Here is a 22,871-nt window from a genome sequence, read left to right as displayed (position 1 = left end):
GACAGGTGCAAGCAAAGATAAAGTTATTTTTGGCATTTCTGCTGTAAAAGGCCTCAACAGAACAACAAAAAATTAAAGAAAATATAACTATGCAATTTTCAGTTTATCATCTGCAAAGTAATGACCATGGCATGTGAAAGCATTTCATTAATTTTTTTTCTGAAAACAATTGGATGAGATGGCAATAACTTAAATACTGGTGCATAACAGTCAAAGCAGCACCATTTAGACATACCTGATTCTTTCAGTATAGAACACTTCTGGTATAAAGGGCTCCATAGTGAGGGTGCCCTAACATTGTACAGCCTCATCTTTTCAAGGCGCGAATCAAACACTTTGAGCAAAGGGTCCTTCTCCTCCCACTGAGACATGATCTTGTTATCTATGAATGTTGCAAACATCTGAGTTTCGATGAAATGGGAGAGAAAAGGGAGGTAGGGTTCTGGTTGATCTGAAAGAAAAGAAGCCTGCAAGGAATGGACATAGGAAAAAATAACTGTCAGCTTAGGTTAAATGGCGGTTGACATCTAAGTAAGACTTGCAAATTCATTTTAAATTCCTGATTCAGCTTTACAAAACATATCTGTAGTAAACATTTTCCTTTTTAAATAATCTAAGAAATTATATTTCAAAAGAGTTCATGTAATAAAAAATTCTGCACAGAATCTGACTTTGCCAGTCAATAATGATCAGTCTAACAAGTGCGACAGTCTTCTTATCTACTGAAAAAGCTATAACCTAAGTTAACCCATAGACCAATTTTCCCAACATATGCAATAACTGTTGAACACCACGGTGGCAAAGTGATAACAGAAAATAACTCGTGGTTCTCCAGTTCTGTTCTGGGCTGGGATGATTTCAGATTGGACTCTGTATGTTCTCCCTTTGTCCATATGGCCTTTTTTCTAGGTGTTCTGGTTTCCTCCCAAATCCTAAAACAGCAAGCTATATGTTAAACTGGTGGTCCTCTAAATTTCCCAGTGTGTGTGTGTGTGTGTGTGTGTGTGTGTGTGTGTGTGTGTGTGTGTGTGTGTGTGTGTGAGACAACTGTAACTGTTATCATATAATGTATAAAAGTTTTTCTGCTTGTCCCTAGTGACTGTATGAATGTAGGGAAGGATCTAACTCTCCCAAGATCCTGAAATGGATAAAGCAGGTATTGGAGCATGAATGAATGAAGCTTGTTCCATACTTTCTTGAGTTCTATCACCAGCTCAGTCATGTTGCATCCTCTTTGGTAAATGGGTCTTAATTCATTTGCTAGCCTTTTCTACATCAGGGTTTCTTAGTATGGATAAAATAATGATCATTTAATATCAGGTTAGAAAAAAGGCAGAAACATGCATGTCTATAGCTAGCTGGATTTGGCTGTGTTGGTTTAAATGTACCTATAACAGCATAAAAAGTACAGGAGGTTTAAGGTATTACACAATGAAGAATCTAACTTGGCTAAGTCTTTCTCATAGTTTTTAACTGAATGGTATGTCTGTGTGACATTTTTACCCTTTGATTTGTATTTTTCAAAAGAAAAGATAACCTGAAAGTGTATAACAGCAGCAAAGTTTGCTGACCCACAACTAAGGTGGTACCATTACTTAGCAGCACTCTCACTGGCAGGAATCATGGTTCCTTGAACTGCCTCTAAAGCAGCAAGACACCCAAAACTAAAATTGGGTATGAAAGTACTTGCTGTTTTCAGTCATATCCTTTATGATGCATCAGAGATTGACAGAAAATAAGTAATCTGTTACTTTAACAGAAAGTTGTTCACAATACAGATCACTGCTCACTGCATTGGACGGCCTTAACTTTACTGTAAAGTTGTGATTTTATTTTTCAGCTTGATACATCTGTCCAACTATTTGTACTACGTACGTATAGATTCATACTGTATCAACTGAAGCTGAATTTTTACTTAGTTAATATATCATTTTTCTTTTAAGTTTTGTAATAACTTTAACTGTAACCATATTATGTCAATGTGGAGCTTTTCACCCAGGGCATCCACTGAAAATGGGATATTGTTCCAGTCAGGCTTTCCCAGTAAAAAAAAAAATATATCAAATAATAAATAAATGTATCTTACTGTTTAATGCCACTTCAGCCATAACATATAAAAATACAGCAAAATAGTCACAATGGATTCATTTTAAGAAATGCTGAAAACATTTAATACGCTAAGAAAGTGGTAACCACTGAAAGAAAAAAAAATAAGATTAATTTCTGAACTACAATATTTTTTGTGCTCAGTGTTTTGTTAATAAAATGTCTGCATTATAACAGAATACAGAGCACAAAGGGAGCACCCAGCATCTCTTGTTCTGAATGCATTAACATTTTGTTCTGCTGCAGTAATTCAGTATTCTTCCCCTAAAGGGATACTCTAAAAATTCAAAGAATAATGATACAAATAATATTTATTTTACTTTATCGAAGTTTTGCATTTGTTCTCGATTGGTGAGCCATGATTCCAGATCGTGCGCTGAATGAATAATGAAGGACTCATATTCTGCAAACATCACCGTGAAATGATTAGCAAAGATTTCACGGATCTGAACATTCAGCTTATAGTCCTGCATCTCCTCCTTTCTGAACCACAGTTTAGAATCCTTTTCATCATTTACAGTTGGTGAGCCAATTTCCATGGTTTCCACTACTACCCCTGTCCTCTTTGCTAATGCCTGAAGACGGGCAATAGTTTCATTCCCCTTGAGAAGCTCGAACATGTTTATGGTGTTACTGGGGATATTTCCATTCTTTTTGTCATTGACAAGCTCATCCAGTACCAGGTTCTTCAGTTTTGTGCTGTTCTCACTGTCACGTTGGCTACCTGGTGAACTGATTCCAAACTCAAGAAGGACTTCAGCAATCTCTCGGACCAATCCCAACTGGTTAGGAAACTGAGGAAAGTCCTCGGGCAGCTCAATGAAATGGTTGTCAATGTCCACAAAACACAAATTAGCCTAAAAGAAAAAAAAACAATAATTACTTAAAATTCAGACATGGAGAAACAGTAACTAATATAATTCGACACTCATCAGTCAAAAGAAAGCTCCCATTAGGAATATCATACCAGAAAAAATATATACACTATACTGTAACACTATTTTACAATATATTAATAGCCCACCTGAACATCTTGATGACTTGCTAAAGGAAGCATGCACTTAGGTGCTACTGCTATCATGTTTGGTTGTAGGTAAAAAAAGGAAGCTGCGGTGTAGTTGTTACATAAATACAGTCAACAAACCTGTCAGACAGTGTTTCTTATAGAATGGGAAAATGACAGTTCACACACATGGAAAAACATGCACACACACACACACACACACACACACACACACACACACACACACACACACACACACACACACACACACACACACACACAATCCCTACTGCTCAACAGGTCCTACACAACAGTGACTGCTTTCATGACAAAATAAATCACTTCGCAATTATTCTCCAAGTGGTAAGTGTAAATACAAAAGGTACAGCACTTAACCTCTTTAGAGCGTCTAAAGTCTTGTGCACTCTTCTTCTTCCAGCTTCATTCTATATGCAGATGACAGTACTGTATGACAGGTAAGTTATTGGGCTGGACACCTGGAATGTCATCAGCTGCACTTTGCATACTGTGCAACTAGTGAAGCTAGTAAACTGCTTGAACCACACATCAATGCTATACAATACAGGCCAAAGGAAAAAAGTCTGGAGGAAAGGAAAAAAAAACTGTATTTATTGTTCACTGCTGCCACCAATAGTTCAAAATAATGCCCACCACACCAACTCCACTTGGTCAGGTCTATGGCTCACCTATTACCACATTTACTAAGTGGTTTAGCACTTTAGAAGGTCAGTCTCTGTCAAGCAACTCCAGTATATCCTCAAGATAAAAAAGATGAAACGGAACAATTCAAAGTTTATTTTCACACAAAGCGCTTGTCTGTATGAAAATAAACTTTGAATTGTTCTATTTCATCTTCTTTTTTATCTTGAGGATTTTTGCAGAAGATTAAAATTACTTGTGTTATTTTGGATTGTGCTACTGCTTGCTTCAACCCTAGCACTGTTCCATTTGTGAACGGGTGTTCTGTTCTTCTGGTTTGTCTTCAGTGTCTACAATTTTGTATTTTAGTGGCAACTACAGTATATGCTGTTTCTGGGTTAAGGGCCTGCTCTCCAGACAAATCCCATCTCTTCATTCCAAATACGAGTCTTCATATATAAATTAAAAACTTCAGTAAGAAGAGGTATTATGACAAAAACAATAAAAATATAGCCATAAATATAAACTCTTAGAAGTAGAGATGTGCTTCCAGGAAAATAAAAAGAATTATAATATATCTGGGACATAATGCTCAAGGTAAGGGTTTACTGGTCTACTAGCTGTGTGAACATAAAGATAACTGCTTGGTTACATTTAAGGTACTGGATATGAATAACAAAGATCCATTTCTTTATTACTACTACTGTCATACCTCCTTCCAAATATTTGCTGCTTTCTTGCATTCTCTTTTTTTTCTTCTAAAATGCATTATTTTCTATTCCTGTACTGAATTCAGTTATAGGAACAATACTAGACAAGAGATCACAGGGACCATAAGAGTCCTAGCTATATCTTCCTTTAAGGAGACACCCTTACAAAGTTCTTGCCACCCTTAGTGGGTATGTAATAGTGCCACCTCTAAATCAAGCAGGACCATGCAATATAACTCTGGTAAACATGTATGGCTTTCCATTCAATCACCAAGACTAGCCTTAAAGGCAGACAGAGTGATACGTTACTTTACCTGTAGTGGTAACTTATTCCATAAGTCTGTGAATATGTTTAGGGGTAACCTATCATTCTAGAAAACAAATATTTGTTAAATTTGTAAATTTAGATCCCTTGTATGGGTTTTTCTACAGCTGTTAGTTTTGTGAAGAAACAAAAGATCAAAGAGGATCGGGTCTTTCATGGTTCGAAAAGAAAAAGGCAAGTCACCACAGAGTAGCCAAGAGGCTAGTGAGTATAAAGAGTGTTGTTTTAATCTGTTGGGATGGTGGAAAGATTTAAGGTCTTTACATTTTTTTGTTTAAAAATAAAAACTGTTGAGGCTTTTTCAGTTGAGCAATAAGCTTAGATTTGTACATACAAATGGGTATTACATTCTATTACGGATCTGATAAGGGAAGAAAACAGTGGTAAGATTACATCTTTGGATCCTGAAGACATTCCCTCTGAAATTAACAGGACCAAATAGAAGGACTTCCTGCCTATGGTGGAAACATGATCTTACAAAGACATGCATCTGGAGTGTTTCTCTCCAGGCCTCCACTGAAAATTGGATTTGTTCCAAGTTGGACTTTCCCAGTAAATAAATGTTAAATAAATAAATAAAATAAAGAGAGGGAGTTGTCCAACTAAGTACCCAGGTCTCTTAAGACCATATCTAGTTGAAGAAGAGTGCCACTTATAACACATCAGGTGAGAATAGCTTTTTTGTTGAACATAGCTATGCGGTACTTTTTGGATTTAGCTTGAAACCAGTCTCTGTATACCAGGTATCTGCATATTCAAGCTCTGGAGATTTTGAAGGTGAATGTCACTAGTTTATTTTCCAACATAACCAGAGAAGGTGATGCTAGTGGAATTGTGCATACAAACGCCAAATTTTTAAGGACCATTTTAAGAATATTATGTCCTCACGTAGGATCCTTATCTATCTGATCCAGGGAGTTTTTGTTTATTAAATCCAACAACTTCCGGGCATACTCTACATCAAGGGTAAACATTTTCTAAATTAGAGGGGTAGTTGAAATCTCTCAAGAGTTCTTGTTTACAGGGCCTTCATCAAGTAGAATTAGAAAGCCTATGTGACTATCAGGGGATATGCAGGGTGTCCTGTAACATGCACAAATTGATAGTTTCACCTCTTTAGAGTGATCTGCAGTTTTTTGAGTTGCATTTGCCAGTCTCCGTGAATTTGTCTGGAGGTGATATAGTCCTTAAAAATATACAGTCTCCACCGCAGTTGTCACTGAGCCTAAAGGTATGGCAGAAGCTAAACCAAAATATGGAGAGGAGTACTTTCCTTACATTTAAAGCATGTCTTAGTAATTACACAAATATGAATGTGTTTCAAATGCAGGAGAGCCTCAAGGTTGGGCAGACTGTCATTGAGACTTCTGGCACTGCTCAAAGCCACCTTAATGTGATCCAGATTTGGGTTTAATAGGTTTATGTTGTAATGTTTATTAGCTGGACTTTGCCTAAAAATGCACTAAGAGGTAGCAAAGACTTTAGTCAGTATGTAGAAGGCTTAAAATGAGAGGTATAGGTGATCCTTTATGAAGCAAGTTGGACTGCTGAGCATCTCATCCCATGCTGAGGCACAGAGCATCCCCCTGAAATGACATCAACTATTTACTGAATTTATTGTTTGCTTGTACCTAGGCATCACTCTTGGAGGAAGAAGGATTCCACTCAGGACCAGCAGCTTGCCTACATATGTCACATGCATGAAGAACTCCAGTAAGTCTCTCTATATGTCTATCTCAGTTTTGCTCTCCACGTCTTTCACTCCTACATGAACATCCACGATGTTGCAGTCATACTTGTTAGGTGAAAGGGTCTTTACAGCTCTTGTGATGCAAGAGATTCTGGCACCTAAAAGACAACTCACTGTTACCCAACCTAGTGAGCAGTGAATCTGTTTGCCTAATTATAGTCACCTATTACTGAGACATTTTTGTTAGTAGAGTGGTTTGGAGTAATAGATTTACGATGATTTAACTGTATGGGTGCATGGAGGGGATAGAGTGTTAGATTTATGTTGAGACTTAGGCTTCTAGATCTAGAAGGCTTTGAAAAATATTTTTTACAGCCTCAGCATAAAAATATTGTCATGTGATTTTTTTTTAGATTCAGGTGGAAGTATATATTAGAAGATAACTTGCATGATTAAGCTGTATTATAATGCATTTCCTGTTTTGAACAAAAAAGCAATGCAATATTTGAATTGGCTTGTGGAATAAAAAAAAAACTTCAGAAAATAAAATAAAAATTTGGACCTTGCCTAGCTTAACTAGATAATAACGAAGCATTTTTCTTTTAATTTTATTTCTTACTGCAGTCAATGGTCTTACAATAAAATCAGAAAACATACACAACCAGAAGTGATCTGCCACTTATAAAGCAGTGAAATAATGAGGTCTAGGAAGTTGTGTTTCTTCTCAATTATTTTAAGAGGGAGTTAATGAAGTTTGTGTGTATATATAGCAAACTAAACTTTTGCTATGAAAATAAGTTTACATATGAGTGAATTATCCCACTAAATTTCAGGTTTAACAAATTTGTTAGAGAGCTTAACAGCTGTACATAAATGTTGCCTGAGTTTTGCTTATTTGCTTCTCACAGACACACACACATAAAAAGGTTCCTTCTTTCATATTAAGTATTCTTTCTAGGACTGGGTTTTCACATTTTAATCCTACAAAGTCTCAACTTTTCTGATTTTTTTCCCTTTTAATTTTCTCTTTGTTAGCTTGATGTAAGTGCTGAAATTCTTTAAACCAGGTAGATTTTTTTACCAAACTAAACGTGTCACAAGTTGGCATTTAAAGTGCAAATACTTTAAATTATTTAAGTAACTCAAATTCCAGAATGTCAGTAGCAGCGAAAGTGGTGAACATAGTTCAACAGGTGAGACACTTCTAAATGCACAGTAGAAATGTCAATGATGGAGGGGAGTCAGAATTAGCTTGAAGTGGATACTAACTAAATGTAATGCATAGTGTAGTTTTGCTGTTAATAAGATTTACTAATGAGGTTTAAACATTAAATATCTAGGACATTAAATTATGAAGAGTCCCTTGGCTGAGTATTCAACATTACTCTGTTCAATTTGTTCAATTTGTTCACATTTCTTTTTCCTTTTTTTTCTATTTATTGCTTACTCTTTACTGGAAGGGACTAAAAAACAATGGCCAAATGGTTGCCTCAATATTTCTCGACATGTCAAAGTCATTTGACACATCGTCCCATGAACAACTCCTACATGAGCTTGCATCACTTGACATATCTAGAAACACTCTCATTTGGTTCCAAAATTACCTATCTGACCGCTATCAGTCAAATGGCAAGATGACTTCTCCTCCCTACTTCCTATTACAGTAAGTGTTCCACAAGGCTCAATTCTTGGGCCTCTGCTCTTCACAGTTCTGACCAATAACCAACACAATGCAACTAACCTTGCTTCCATCATACAATATGCAGATGACCCCGCTGTCATCTGCACAGCATCTACCCTAAAACAACAACACAATACTCAAAAATCTTTTACTGCCATCGAGTCTTTCTTAGAAAAATACCATCTCATCCTTAATCCTAACAAAACCAAACTAATGCTGTTTCCTAACCAATGCCACAAAACAAACTCCCCCAACCATGACTTTACAATCACCTCATCCAATCACACTCTAATTAAACCCACCTCAGAAACCAATCAACTAGGTGTCATTCTAGATGATAAGTTATAATTTGACAAACATATATCTCATACCATCAAAAAGGCCCACATTAAATTAGGTTGCCTTTACAGACTAAAACCTTTCTTAACCTCTTCCAGACAAGCTATTGCCAGGACACACCTACTATCCACTTTAATCTATGCCTCCCCTATATTTACTTCTTCTTCTTTCAGCTTTTCCTGGTTAGGGGTCACCACAGTGGAACTCCGGTCTGCTAATGATTGGCAGTAGATTTTTACAGTGCAGAGGTGCCAGCCTGATGCCCAACCTTCAATGAAGGCACGCCCATTTATGCATGTCTTTCGGACGCCACTCAACCTCGGGGAGGACATGCAGACTCCACACAGAAGGCATTCCAGCTGAGAATCGAACGGGAGAACCTCTTGCTGTGAGGCAACAACGCTACCGCTGCACCAACACGGCTCCTGTCTCCTAACCTTAAAAAATCAGACTTAAGCAAACTTGAAACCTGCTACCATAAGATAGCCAGATTTGCTGCTAACCTGCCCCACAGAACCCATCATCGTCTTGCTCTGAAACAACTCGTATGGCTAGAGCTGCCCAACCTACTAACCCCAAACCAACTTACCATAGCCCATTCAATAGTTTACCTACCCGACAAATGTCCATCCCTACAAGACCTAATACAAACCCACCTCAACAGCAGGACTCTACAATCCTCAAAAAAAATTACTACTCGAAGTTAAAAAATCCAACAATAGCTTTGGTGACTCACTATATTCTAACTACGTAACTAAATCATGGAACTCCACCCACCAGAACATACTAAACAAAGCAAACCTAACGCGCTTCAAGTCCCACCTAAATGACAACTGGTTAGGCCCCTGCTCTCACCAGGCTGAATCCATTTCTCCCCTTCTCACCCTCTCTCTTCCTATTCACCACTTTCACTATATCTCTATGCTTAAGCATAATTTACAGTACCAAACAGGTATATCTGAGAGACTACTCCATTGAATATTAAGCCGTTGTACCTCTGAGACACTGCTCCACTGAATGATTTCTTGATACGAAGTGTAACTGAAAAAACGTGTGTGACAAAGTGATCCTGTTAGCTTTATTACCAACTTGATCTGTGATAATATGTTATTATGTGATTTATTACTATCATTTCTCTGATTGTTTCACTATTGTTTAAATTACTATTATGTTATTACGTGAAGCTTTTCTCCCCGGGCCTCTGCTGAAAATGGGCAAATTTGCTCAGTTGGACTTCCCCGGTACACAAATGTTAAATAAAATCACATAACGTGTATTAAGAAATAAATGACATATGAGACTATATTTTTTGTAAACATTAACAAGCGAAACACAAAACATGATTCTTTAGTTATGAGTTTAGTGGTTAAAGATCAGGATTACAATGGGTAGATAACGTCAGATTTCTCCCTGACCCAGACTCAGAGAGAAAGCTCCTGTTCGGAGTATTTTTTACTCAGGTTTGAGTAAGGGGTGGTCGAGTAGGTAGTGGAGAAAGTTAGAGAAACAGAAGCTAGACTTCCTTGCCTTAGGGAGGAAATAAGTCAGAGATTTTGTACTGCTTGGTGACCAATGGTACCACATCTGTAAGGACAGAAATAAAGAAGTCATCCACTGGTTGTGCGTTGCAACTTGGCATACATGCATGCCTCTCAAACAGTAAGTACATGTTATACATCATGAAAAGGAATACAAGTAAAGGATGCAAAAAGGGAAGACAGAACTGCCTTACAGGTTAGATGATGGATTTCCATCTGTGACTGCAGTGACATTGATTGAGAGCAGTTTTGTTTCCCTGGTGGATGGGCCAAGCTGGGTGGGATGGAATTAAGATGTTTTTGACAGCACTTCTTTCTGGGAGAAGGAGGCTTCACCAATTTGTGAGTGCTGCAAAGAAGGAACACAAACCAGTAGATGTTCTGCATCAGTACACTCTGCGTGCATAGCTGGTAGAAGATACATTTATTTAATTTTATTTCACTAAATGAGTAAACCTCATATCACAGATTCCTTTATAGGGGCACACTCCATTCAGGAAAACCTATACAAAATTGTATAACATTTTTATTTCACAGCACACTCAACTTAAATAGCATGTCTTTAGAAGATGAAGAAAGTGAATTCACATGAACCCACAGACTGCAAATTCTTAACACAAAAAAGCATGTGCAGACCAGAAATAAACAATATCTGGAGCGGAGATGCAACATCACCAAGCATGGTGTCACCATGAACTCTGCAAATGGGAGGGGCCTAACTGTATGACACTCCCATTTAATTTATATATTTGATTTTTAACATGGTTAAATGAGCTTATTCTTAGTCAGTCATGACAGATGACAAAAGTCACATGTAGGACAGAAAGAATGAAAGCAACTGCCAAGAATTTAATTTGAAACTTTACTAACCATTACCATTTTGACTTGTATACTGTACCTACCCTCCCAAAACATATATTCCCAGTTACCTCTCTCTTCCTCATCACATCTCCAACATTTGCCATCTACCTAAGTAAAAATTCCTTGGGAGTCTGCTTGGGGTATAAAAATACCTATGCAAACGTTTCCAATAACAAATCCTAAATCTTCTAGACTTTGTTGCATATTCGCTAGCTATACATATGTCTTCCTATTGTTTCCTTGTGAATTGTTTATCCAGTATTTCTCCCCAGTCTTTTCTAACCTCCTCTGATTGATTCCTATAGTTATAGTGCAAGGTTTTATATGCTCTGCTATTGATCCCTTTTTAACAAAAGTTTCTGTTCTAGATTCACCTGAAAACTCTACCAGTGTAGGTCTTTCACTCAGGATTCCCCTCTATCCCTTTCTCTTTGCCTGTACTCTGACAGCAATCTCTGACAGGGAAGGCCATCTCTAGCCTGCAATCCAAATGCGTTCTTGGCCCTTTCCCATTCTATTATCTTTCCCTCCCGAGTTATTTGCTCCCAATACCTTGGCTCCTTTGCCAGTTTTCTCCAGTAAATTCCATCCCCCTCTTGTCTATTCTCTCTATCCCTATCAGCAGAACCTCTTTTCTTCATTCTCATGTTACCTTACTTCTTAGAATACTTTCTACTATTTTTGCTATTTTAGGAATGTAATATGCTGCCTGTTATTCTTAAGGATCTGCATCCGAAATCCCACTCTCCTTATATCTTTGACCCCCCCCCCGCATCCTCATCATCCCTTTCCTCTTTGAATTATACCTCTCTGCCTGTGTTATGTGTATGAGCCTTAACTGAGTTGCTCTAAAATATCACTTCAAATCAGGTAATCCTAAACTACCTTGTTCTGTTGGAAGGATCAACTTATCCCACTTGACCCTTGCACTCTTCCCCTCCCAAATACTATTCGCAACTTCTCCTCTGGTTGATACAAATATGCTTGACCTATGTATAAAACTAAAGGGACTAAACATTTCACTGCTTGTATGTTGTTATCCATATCCACAAACAAGAACTTAGTTTTTGTATGATCTTCTGTTTGGTCTCTTTCTGCATATTCTTAAACTGCCATAATAGAATCCTTTTTAATCCATGCTCCTAAATTGTGTCCCCATAAATATGGACACTGCTGAAACCAGTTCTTGTGTGGGTACATAGTTTACAACTACAGTCTTTGTTTTATCTTCAATAATTTTATATCTGAAAAGAGTGGAAACTGCCTCAGAATGTTCCACAACACTGAGATGTCCTTTTCTGGTTTTTGCCTCAGAATGTTCCACAACACTGAGATGTCCTTTTCTGGTTTTTGCCTCAGAATGTTCCACAACACTGAGATGTCCTTTTCTGGTTTTATCAAGTACAAAATAATACGGTATGCAAATAAAGCCAACTTTTCTTGTTCACCATACCAGTTATATATTGGACTTCTGAATTCCTTATTTTCTGTGCCAGTGGTTCTAAATATAATGCAAATAACAAAGGGGGAAGAGAACATCCCTACAGGGCTCCTCTGTTCAGACACAACTATCAGAGAGGAACCCTTGCACAATTTTTAACCAGACATCCTTCATATGTCCCTCCTAATTAACCTTGTTACTGTATTGGGAAATGCAAGTGCTTCCATTTCCCTTTTCATAAAATCCCAGCTTACTCTGCCAAATGCTTTCTTTGCATCAAGACGCACCAACAACAGTGGCATTTTCTTGCACTCTGCTTCCCTCTGTAAGATCACTCCTCTATTAATGTTAAATGTTTGCCTCCCCTCCATAAAACCACACTGATTCATATCTATCAGTTTTGTCAACACTTTTGCCATTTCAGCTGTTATAGACATAAACACTTTACGATCATGGTTCAAAATTGAAACAGGTCTACACATGAGGTTGGGGTCTGATGGGTCTTTACCATATTTAGGTATTGACAGCCACCACAGCTTCCAGGATATGGGTGATTCTCCTCCTTTTAAAATACTGTAAAACAAACCCTTATGGATATTTATCAGTTTCTTCCCTTGTAGCTTCCAAACTCCCATAGGAATACCATCTATTCCTGGAGGCTTTCCTCCATATTGACTGTATATCACCATTTTTATCTCATCTCCTCTGTTAATTACTGAGCCTCCTCTACCTCTAACTTTGGCATACTTAAGTCTTCCATTTTCATAAAATTTCAAAAATATTTCTAATACCTTTACAGGATCTCTGATTGTTTTTCTTGTTATAGGCTCCCTAAGTACGGCAATGACCCTTTCTACATCCTGTTCCGTAAGTTATTGTGCTAAAAGTTTTTCTGTCCTGGAGTTATTATCAAAAACAGTTGCTTAACAGCAATCATTCTACACTCATGCATATTATCCAGATCCTCCCTTATTTTCTCTTCAGCACTCTGCAGTTCCACCTCTTCTTGTTCTGTGAGATTGCCCTTATTTGCAATACTTTAAAATGTGTTACTTCTTAACCATATTTCTTTCTTTTCTTTCTACCCTATTTTAAACTCCACTTCCATTTCATCCCACTCACTAGTTATACCTTCTAAAGAAATTTCTATCTTCCTTAGTAACTCTCAAGTAATTTTCACTTCCTGTTCCTTAGATTCTTCTCTTTTTAACAGGTATGTGGGGAAGCATCAGTGCATCATTTTTACATCATTGCACTGCATTTTTATCTTGTTATTGATGCATGATCTGAAGTAGTTATTGGATGCGTGTCAAAGCCATCAATTAAATGCACTTGTTCCTGAGAAATTTAATTTGCTTAGTTTAGTGCAGTTATTGTAGCTAGCCATATCATCTTGTACTGGTACTGTTCACAGCCTTTCCTCCTACTTGTTCAATACATATGGCCTTTTCTAAATTTATTCTGATGTGCCTATTACTGTACCTGACCATTCATAATGTTACCCAATGTGTATATATATATATATATATATATATATATATATATATATATATATATATATATATATATGCTATGCATACTTAAATACTGTATACACTGTGTGATGCCCCACCACTGTTCCAGTAATCAAGGATCCTCAATCCTCACCACTGGCAACAGTGGGGGACATGCACACTGGGAGGATGAGAGGTACACACACAGTATTTCCAGATGTAGCTCTCTGCATCAAGTGCAATTTCCCATAAGAGCACACAGAGACCACAGTCAGTCTGGGAATGGTTTTCTACTCCTTCTCAAGATCCCCAATAAGACTCCCCACTGGCATAGCTATAGAGCTGAGATCTCAGTGAGTGACCAAGCCAAGGCCACCAGCACCCTCTCTGTCCAATCAGTGCTTCTTTTCCCTGCCCAAGTAGCTGACACACACAATATTTGAGGTTTGATTCAGACACACACAAACACACCTACCTGGGAAAGGCTGGCACAGGTTTACTAGCTATATCCCTTCTGCCCAGACTATAAGGTAGTTATTACTGTCACCAGTCACTCCTTATCAGCTACTAGGATGTCCAATCTTACTGTGTAATGTTACTTACTATCAATACAAATGGTTGTCTGACCAAGAGCAAGGCTATTAGGAGTGTCCTACAGTGTTACCAAATAAATATGCAAGTACTCTCAGAACTTAACCAAACAAAACGGAGGCACTACTGATATGTAAATCCACCATAAATGCAAAAATCAGTCTGTGGGAGACCACAACCACACAGTTTATTGTATTAACGTCAGTAAAATACAAATACAATGTTTTCGTCAGCATAGATCGTTGACTTCTTCAGATACATAAGTGGGTTGCCCTAACCAAACATTTATACTGTGCTGCAATCAATTAAAACCTTTAATTAAAATTTAAAGGAATAAAACCAAATTCACTGTTCAAGTGCTGTTAAATTAGTATCCATGTTAAAAATATATGAATAATACATTTAAAATGTAAAGACTTAATATATACAACCACCTTAAGCACCAATAATAATATAAAAAGTTTATATAAAAAAATAATAAAATTTATATTGAATATTGCTTACAGACCCCTTAATGTTTGTTAAAGAAAAACAATTTCACAGCATACCAGCTTTCAGTTTTAGCAATGGTGCAATAGTGTCATTCAAGCCAGGTATTTTGTTTGCTTCTAGGAGAATTTGCCAGTAGGTTTCTCTGTGCTCTAATCTGATCTCCCAGGGACCCCCTCTGTTGTCTCGGTGCATAATCTCTAATACAAAAAATTAAAACCTGGCCTGATGGCAAGGTATGCCGAAACACGGCATTATTAGGATTTTGTTTCTGTACTTCATATGAATGTTCATATATCCTTCTCTTCAGATGTCTTTCGGTTTTGCCAACATAAAACCCTTGACATTTTTGACAAGTGGCTATATATATCAGCCCTTGACTATTGCAGTTAGAATAAGTTGATGCCCTTATCCATCTATTTCTAGCTGCAATGTATATTTTATCAGTATGTGATATACATTTACACTGCGAACAGGCTCCACACCTATAAGTACCTTTACGTTGATTTGAAAATCCATTGACACAGGGTTCATATTCCAATATATTCTTAATACTGTTCCCTTTACGGAACACAGTTCTTACTGTTTTTCCTTTTAGGTTGCTAAGATCAGTAATGTCTTTTTCTATTATTTTCCTAATAATACCAAAGTTGCCACTATATTCAGTGACAAAAACTTTATTAAACCCATTTGTGAAATCATGTTGCCCACCTGCTCTCGTAGATTTTTCTACCTTGCCTGTGCCCAAAATAGGTTTATATTAGGTATTCCTACCATCCATAACCTGCTTATGGATACTTGAAATATATTCCTCAGGGTATCCTCTCTCCTGAAACATCCTCGTAAGTTTTGAACACTCTTGTTTGCAATCCAAGTCATCAGAAGTCATGCGTGATGCCCTTACAAATTGGCCTTCAACTATGCCCTTCTTCTGATGTCTTGGATGAGAACTATTGTAATGGATATATCTATTGGAGAAAGTAGGTTTCCTGTGGATGGTAGATTTGAAACCAGTATCCTGCACACTCAAGGATTAATCCAAATAATTAACCTGCTGGGTATTAACCTGGTATGTAAAGGTCAAAAAATCTGTGGTGGAATTTAAATATTTTATAAATTCCTCTATTGAACTTGTCATACCTGTCCAAAAAATACAGATATCATCCAGAAATCTGGAATAAAATATCCAATTTTTATTGTATTCGCTGTTTAATATGTACTTCTTTTCCCATACTGACAAAATTATGTCAGCATAGGTTGGGGCACAGCACCCATAGCCACCCCTGATATCTGTTTAAAATATTCCCCAGAAAAATATATGAAATTATTGTGCAATACTAAATCCACTAATTCCATAACAAGAAAGATGTCATTATCACTGGACCATGGGTTGTCTCTCATAGCATCTTCTAACCAGTGTAGTCCCTTCTCATGCAGTATAACAGAAAAAAGGTCGACCACATCTATGGTAAGAAATTGTAAATTAGGAACATTGAAATCGGGAATGATTTTACCCAAAAATTCCCAGGAGTCCTTAAGTAAATGCTGCTCTTTACCCCACAATTGTTTAACCTTCCAATCCAGGAACTTAGATAAAGGGGATATCTTGGATCCCTGGGCAGAGACAATAGGCCTCAATGGTGGATTCTCGACATCTTTGTGTATTTTTGGTACTCCGAATATTGTAGGTACTCTCAGAACTTAAATATGTCTCACAAATATCAGCCACAATTATAGGTTTAAATATATTTGGCAATAAATAATAAAGGAACAAGAATATACTCAGTAAATAATCACAGTTACATCAGAGTTCAAAATCACAGGAAATACTTAAAACAACATTGCAGGACAGTCTCAAATAAATATAAAAAATATCTAAGCTATACTTTGCTATACTCCTGATTGAATCTAAGAGAATTACTGCACCCTAGTTAACTTCCTTATAGAGCAGGGCAAGTGTGGTGAATGGGTCTTCTTGTCTGGTCAAAGACAAAATACTGAATGCTCTGTCTCACTCAGAGAGTTCTTAAATTAATATCCCAAATATTACTGCTGGGTTAGCTTGCAGGATGACATCACTTCTTGTCATTTGACTTTAGTTCCCAAGCTAAACCCCCATTGCAAGAAACAACCAGCATTTAGTATCTCCCTCTGAAAATACATAGCCCTCAGATCTTTGCAGTTGCTGGAAGACATAAAACACTCACAAGACAATGCAGAAGGCTCCCTAGTTTTAGACCTCCTGTCTCCTTGCTGCACTGAATCCATCTATTATGGGGCAGTTATAAAGTAATTTAATTTCAACGATTTTTTTGAAGTTTTGTAGGTTAACCTTCTATGTTCCAGTTTCCACTGTTACAATACATACATTTACATGGTTACAATAGTTTATTTATATTTCTGTTCTCTTCCAGTACAGTACACTGTGGACACATCTCTAAGCGGAGTACTCAACAAAATACCTTTTCAGCACACGTCTGTACAAACCATCTTATATGACATACAGTTCTAATATATTTCTAACACAAACATACGAGTCATGTTGATATTCACAAATGACACAACCACTTACAAAATTCCAGATAGCTGGGTTGGCGGTATCTCCTTCTGTCACACTTCTATATAAATCATATTAATATTCGCAAATGACAAATAATTATTTACAAAATTCCAGATAGCTGGCCTGGCAGTATCTCCTTTTGTTGTACACTGCAGTCACTGAAATGTGGTACATGCAGTGATAACTGAGGAGTGTAAACTGACCTATGTTGGGAGCCTATTCCTATCTGGGGGGTAGAGAGAGAGAACTATTTTTGTTAATTTATCTGGTTGATTTTATTCTGAGAAGTAAGGTATTGTCACTATATAATGCTAACAAATCCAAAATTCTTCTCTTCTCCCCTAGAAAATCTTACTCCTTTGATAAAGACACTTTCAAAGTCCTTATCAACTCTAAAGCCACTATTGAAGTTGTTCCCTCTGCAAAACTCCTCGGTGTTACAGTTGACGAATTCCTAAAGTTCGACATACACATTCAACAAAATATTTAAAAAACCCATCAAAAACTAGGTATGCTATACAGGAATAATCGCTTTCTCTCTCTCACCACCAAGCACACTCTGGCCACTACCTACCTTTTGCCCTCTTTACTTTATGGAGCCCCTCTCTTAACCAACTTGTCATACTCTATCACCTCCAAACTAGAAAGCTGCTATAACAAAATCTCTAAATTTGCTTCCAACTGTAAAAACTCCACCCATCATTGCCTTTCCCTTCAATCCCTAGATTGGCTAGAACTACCAAACTAACTAACCTATCTGCAGCTCACAACAGCACACAAACTTATATTTCAGCCATCTAACTGTCCTGCTCTAGCTAATATCCTTCCTTCCTACACCCCTAAGAGATCTCTCAGATCTGAACATCAAAATCTGATTGCTATCTACAAACCTAAAAGTCCTGCTGGCCAACTTCTCCTCTCTTTCACTATCGGTAAGGCTTGGAACTCTCTCCCTTCCTCTCTAAGAACAATATCAAACATTGAAAATTTCAAAACTCAAACATCTGTCCACTAAGTGGAAATGCTCCTGCTTTCACCCTACCTAAAACTATTCAAAAACTCACCAATATCCTACCTAGAGTGTAAAAAGGTGAGGCAGTCCTTTAGTCCACCCCAACTAAAAACTATCCAAGAACATATTCATACCACATGGAGTACTCCATTGCACTCAAAATGTCCCAACAACTTATCCTCATACCCCTTCATGTAAATATTGTAAATAGATTTCTTAACTCTCTTCTCTATGTGCATATATAATGCATTTTCTCAAACTACTTTATAAGAATACCTTTACAAATGTATAACCTTCTAAGAATGTGCTTATGTGCTCAGATAATGCATAGTCTTAAATTAGCCTATAAGAACAGCTTATAATTGTATAACCTTTTAGAATAACCTTAGTGAAGTTGTAGTTGACTTTGTTGTAATAACGAATGTTCCTATTGTACAAACTGGTCACCTCAATGTATCATTCATATTTTATATTTCTGTATTTTGTATTTGTACATTTGGAGCTTTTCTCCCCGGGCCTCCACTGAAAACGGGTCCTCTGGGCCCAGTGGACTTCCCTGATAATCAAACTGGAAATAAATAAATAAATAATAAATATGTTTATATTTTAATTAATAATATGTATTCTTGATGGGTTATGCAATAAAAAATATTAAGAAAAGTATGGTACTCACTTAACATACTTTTACCATAGCATATGTGGTTTCTACTTTCTTTCACTTATTTTGTTTATCTGAGTATCAAATAAATATTATGTAAATATCATCTTTTGACAACCTTTTGTAAATAATTTATTACACTGTGTGGAGCTTTCCTCCCCTGGCATACCACAGTCAGAGTTTTTCCTGATCAACAAATGGAAATAAAAATAAATAAATAAAAATGTAAACAAATGTAATAATATCTACAAAGTCATTACACAATGTATCAAAAAGGCACAATATAACACACCATTAAGCAGATGAACAAAATATATGTACAGTTAACAAAAGGTTTTATGAAATTGTAGATTTTACAATTATTCAATACACAATCTTTGAAAGACTAACAGATATACCATGCTTTAAAATGGTCATTTAACTTTCTTCTGAATGTAAGCAGAGTTTGCTTATTTCCTATACGAGTAGGTCTGTTATTCCCAATTGCTGGAGTAACCTTTCTGAATACTCTTTCTTTCAGCTCTAAAAGCTAGCCAGCCTAGTGGCATGCCTGACCTCTCACTGTCACAGGAGACAAGTTCTTCTGCAGGTAGACTCCTAGACCCATCACAACAAGGTTGCAACTATTAGTCAGACTACATTCACTGAAGAAGACATCCTTGTCTCTTAACAGTCACAGGCATAGGACATTCTTCCTTTTGGGAATCCTAACAAGATAAAAGATGGCTTTGGAATGGGGATTGTTTTACACAGTAACAGCAACAAATAAAACTAGGCTCCGTATGACTGCTACTAAACATGGCAGGTTGCACTATGGGAGTAGGGAATAAAACCAAACGAAGATGAGGGAAAAAAATCTTTAGCCACAAAGTGAAACTCACCCCTCTGGGAAGTGACTGGATGTACCACAACAGCATTAAGGGTTGGAACTGCTGACAGATAAGAACAGGAGAGGACCAACATTTTCAGGCAGCTTCGATGGAAGGCATTATGCTTCCAGCAGAGAGATGTAAATCTGTGATAATACAATTTGCTAATTCTGCTGTACTTCAATGCCTGAACAAATTTGTAATACACATCACCCTACAGGACTTATCTTTGGGTCTATGAGTCTTGTACACACAAGCTTCAAAGACATATGAGAAAGAATCGTTATAATCAAGAAGTCCAGCAGTACTGACCTCTACTTCAAAGGTTTCACAGTTTCTCTGTTTAGGTTTTGTCTGCCTAGTCTGTCAAAAAAACTTGAACAAGAAAAGTAATAACATAAACCAGTAATAAGCTTAATTCTTCTCAAATAATACATCACTTTAATTGTTCCAGAACAGCTAAGTTCATCAGTGAAGGAAGATACAACTCTTGTGAGATGGTAAAAAAGGTTAACACAGTCTGCTGATCCTTGTGCACAGCCATAAGAACATAAATTAAAATGACTAAGTGGCTATCTGTCCATCGTCTGTATATGTATTTTGCTATAATGTTTTCCCATGATATTTATTCTACAGTTATTTTTTTCATATAACATTTTTTCAGTTTATTTTAGTCATTTTATAACATTTGTCTGTACTACAACTATGTAGTTAAATAAAACTCTTCCCGAAACAGTCTTTCAGACAGAGAGTAAAATGTGTCTTTAAAGATCAGAAAGGATAAGTCTTGCAATTTCTTAAAGTGCAGCATGAAGGACTGAAATAAATTACTTTTTATCATTACATTAAACATCAAGCAGAGCCCATTTGGGACCAACAGCTGCCACTCCACAGCAAGTTTTGTATGACTGTTATTAAAAAGAATCCACTTACAAATGTGTCAGTCTTCAACAAAAGGCAAATAAACAGGTCCTTAATGTCATACCTTTTCTTTCATGACATTTCAGACTTAGACAATATCTATGGAAAATGATCACATCCTTTTCTAATTCTGACTGTAATAGAAGACTGTCATCCAATAAAGAGTGCTTCTAAAGGAAACCTTTCCTAAGATTTTCCACATTGCATTCTGTTGGGCATAGTATGCTTAAATCATACCTGTTTTTATAATTTTGTCATCACAATGGAATATCTCTTTTGGGTGACTAGCTCCTCCATAGACTGCCACCGAAATATTGGGGGAAAAGGCTTCAGATGTTCTGTACTGAACAGGCACTGTGGGTCAGTTCTGCCATGATATGAGGACCAGTGGAATCAGTAATTGTGGCAAATAGTACAAAGCTCCAGTTTATTCTCTGTGACAGCAATACAGCTCAGGAAGTGCATGCTATGAATGATTCGATATCATCTTACAATGACACAGACTCAACTTTTGAATGCAGCTCCAATTAAGCAGCTGCCAAAATGTATTTATTTTACAGTTCAGGTAAGAATAAATTCATACAACACATACAAATTCAAATAAGAGAAGTAAACTCAGGATCTGGACCTAGGCCTTATTTCCAAATAGCTATGCCACTGAGACAATGAATGGAGACAAGTGTATTCAGAGTATATTAACCTCATTGCACAATTCAGTTGTTAAAGTTACAAGAAATACATACATTAAAAATCCACAGCAGCGAATTGTTTATTACAGCATCCTTCTTTCATGACATACCCGTATTCTTGCCCACAACCACTGAAATGACTGCAGAAGCAGAAATATCACACCATGAAAAAACAATTCAAGAGCTATTCTTCCTCTTAGCAAAGTTTGCCACTTACTGCAACCTACTTCACCAGCAACCTGTCGCAACTGTGTATTTTTAACATGCATTTCCTTTTGGTACAACTAGCTAGAATATATCAATACTGTAAAATTACACTGAGAAAAATTAATTGCTAGAAAACACTTTCCACACAAAATATGATCAGTGTAGTTTCTGTCTGAAAGACATACTGACAAGGCACTGCGATGAGCCCTGACCCCAGGATGCTCCATAGAAAGGCATTTCCTCATTTGATAATCAATCTGTCAATGGATATATCAGTCAGCACTTTCCTTCCCCTTTAACAGTTTAAGGAAATTGACTGTAGCTCTGGAGACTTGATAAGTGTCAAACTAACTACTGAGTTTTCATAACTTGAAAACATTAAGCTTTGTTATTAAACTTTGATATACACTGCTATGAAAAAAAGGAGTGAACTTAAAACTCTTTCTAAAATTATTTAAATTTCAGTTCAGCACTACTGAAGTGCAGATTAGGAAAATTAGTAGCAGTCAGTAAACATTTTGCAAAAACACGGAAATACAAAAACCTCTATAATAAGCATTTACAGCTTACGTTGAATACAGCTTTTAATATTAAATATTTATAGCTGCACTTTAATAACCTTGCTCTGTTCACTGGTACAAGAAGCCTTACTTACGTGCAGTGTACAGGGCAAATGGCATGCCTTCTGACCAATGTGCAGCCTTCAAAATGTAGAAACAAGTTTTCCTCTCACTACGTCATTAGTTCAAGACACTCATTCCGTAAGTTTCCTTTCTTACTTAATGTTTCACCTTCATCTTGGAGTTAGTCGAATAAAACAGCACTTAACAAATGCCAATGACAATGATTTCAGTATTATCATGTCAGCAAACAGGTAGGGCATTTCTTGTAACTCTGTCAACTTCTCTTTACAAGCAGGACAACAGCTCTTACACCTTTCAGGATTCTGGGATCCTTTCACAACTACAGCTTTCTGTAATGCCCTCCAGACAACACATGTAACTGCCTCAAGATTCATCTCTACACCT

At 36.9% G+C, this 22,871-nt stretch overlaps 1 protein-coding gene across 4 annotated transcripts in view; it reads right to left on the bottom strand.

Annotated features, from left to right (window-relative positions):
• Positions 1 to 22,871, bottom strand: part of LOC122815561 (DENN domain-containing protein 5B-like) — a 1,792,502-nt gene that overhangs the window by 506,175 nt on the left and 1,263,456 nt on the right. For all 4 annotated transcript variants that reach the window (XM_044088154.1, XM_044088155.1, XM_044088156.1 and 1 more), the window contains exons 6-7: positions 2,427 to 2,963; positions 236 to 467 (exon numbers count right to left, since the gene is read on the bottom strand). In XM_044088154.1, coding sequence (XP_043944089.1) covers positions 236 to 467; positions 2,427 to 2,963 — 769 coding nt within the window. The remainder of the gene's footprint in view (positions 1 to 235; positions 468 to 2,426; positions 2,964 to 22,871) is intronic.

This window comes from Protopterus annectens, chromosome 11.part0 (genome assembly GCF_019279795.1).
Source record: "Protopterus annectens isolate FY-2018-M chromosome 11.part0, PAN1.0, whole genome shotgun sequence".
Taxonomy (NCBI): Eukaryota; Metazoa; Chordata; order Ceratodontiformes; family Protopteridae; genus Protopterus; species Protopterus annectens.
The sequence above is the reverse complement of the archived record's forward strand: the minus strand, read 5'-3'. Positions and strand labels throughout refer to the sequence as shown.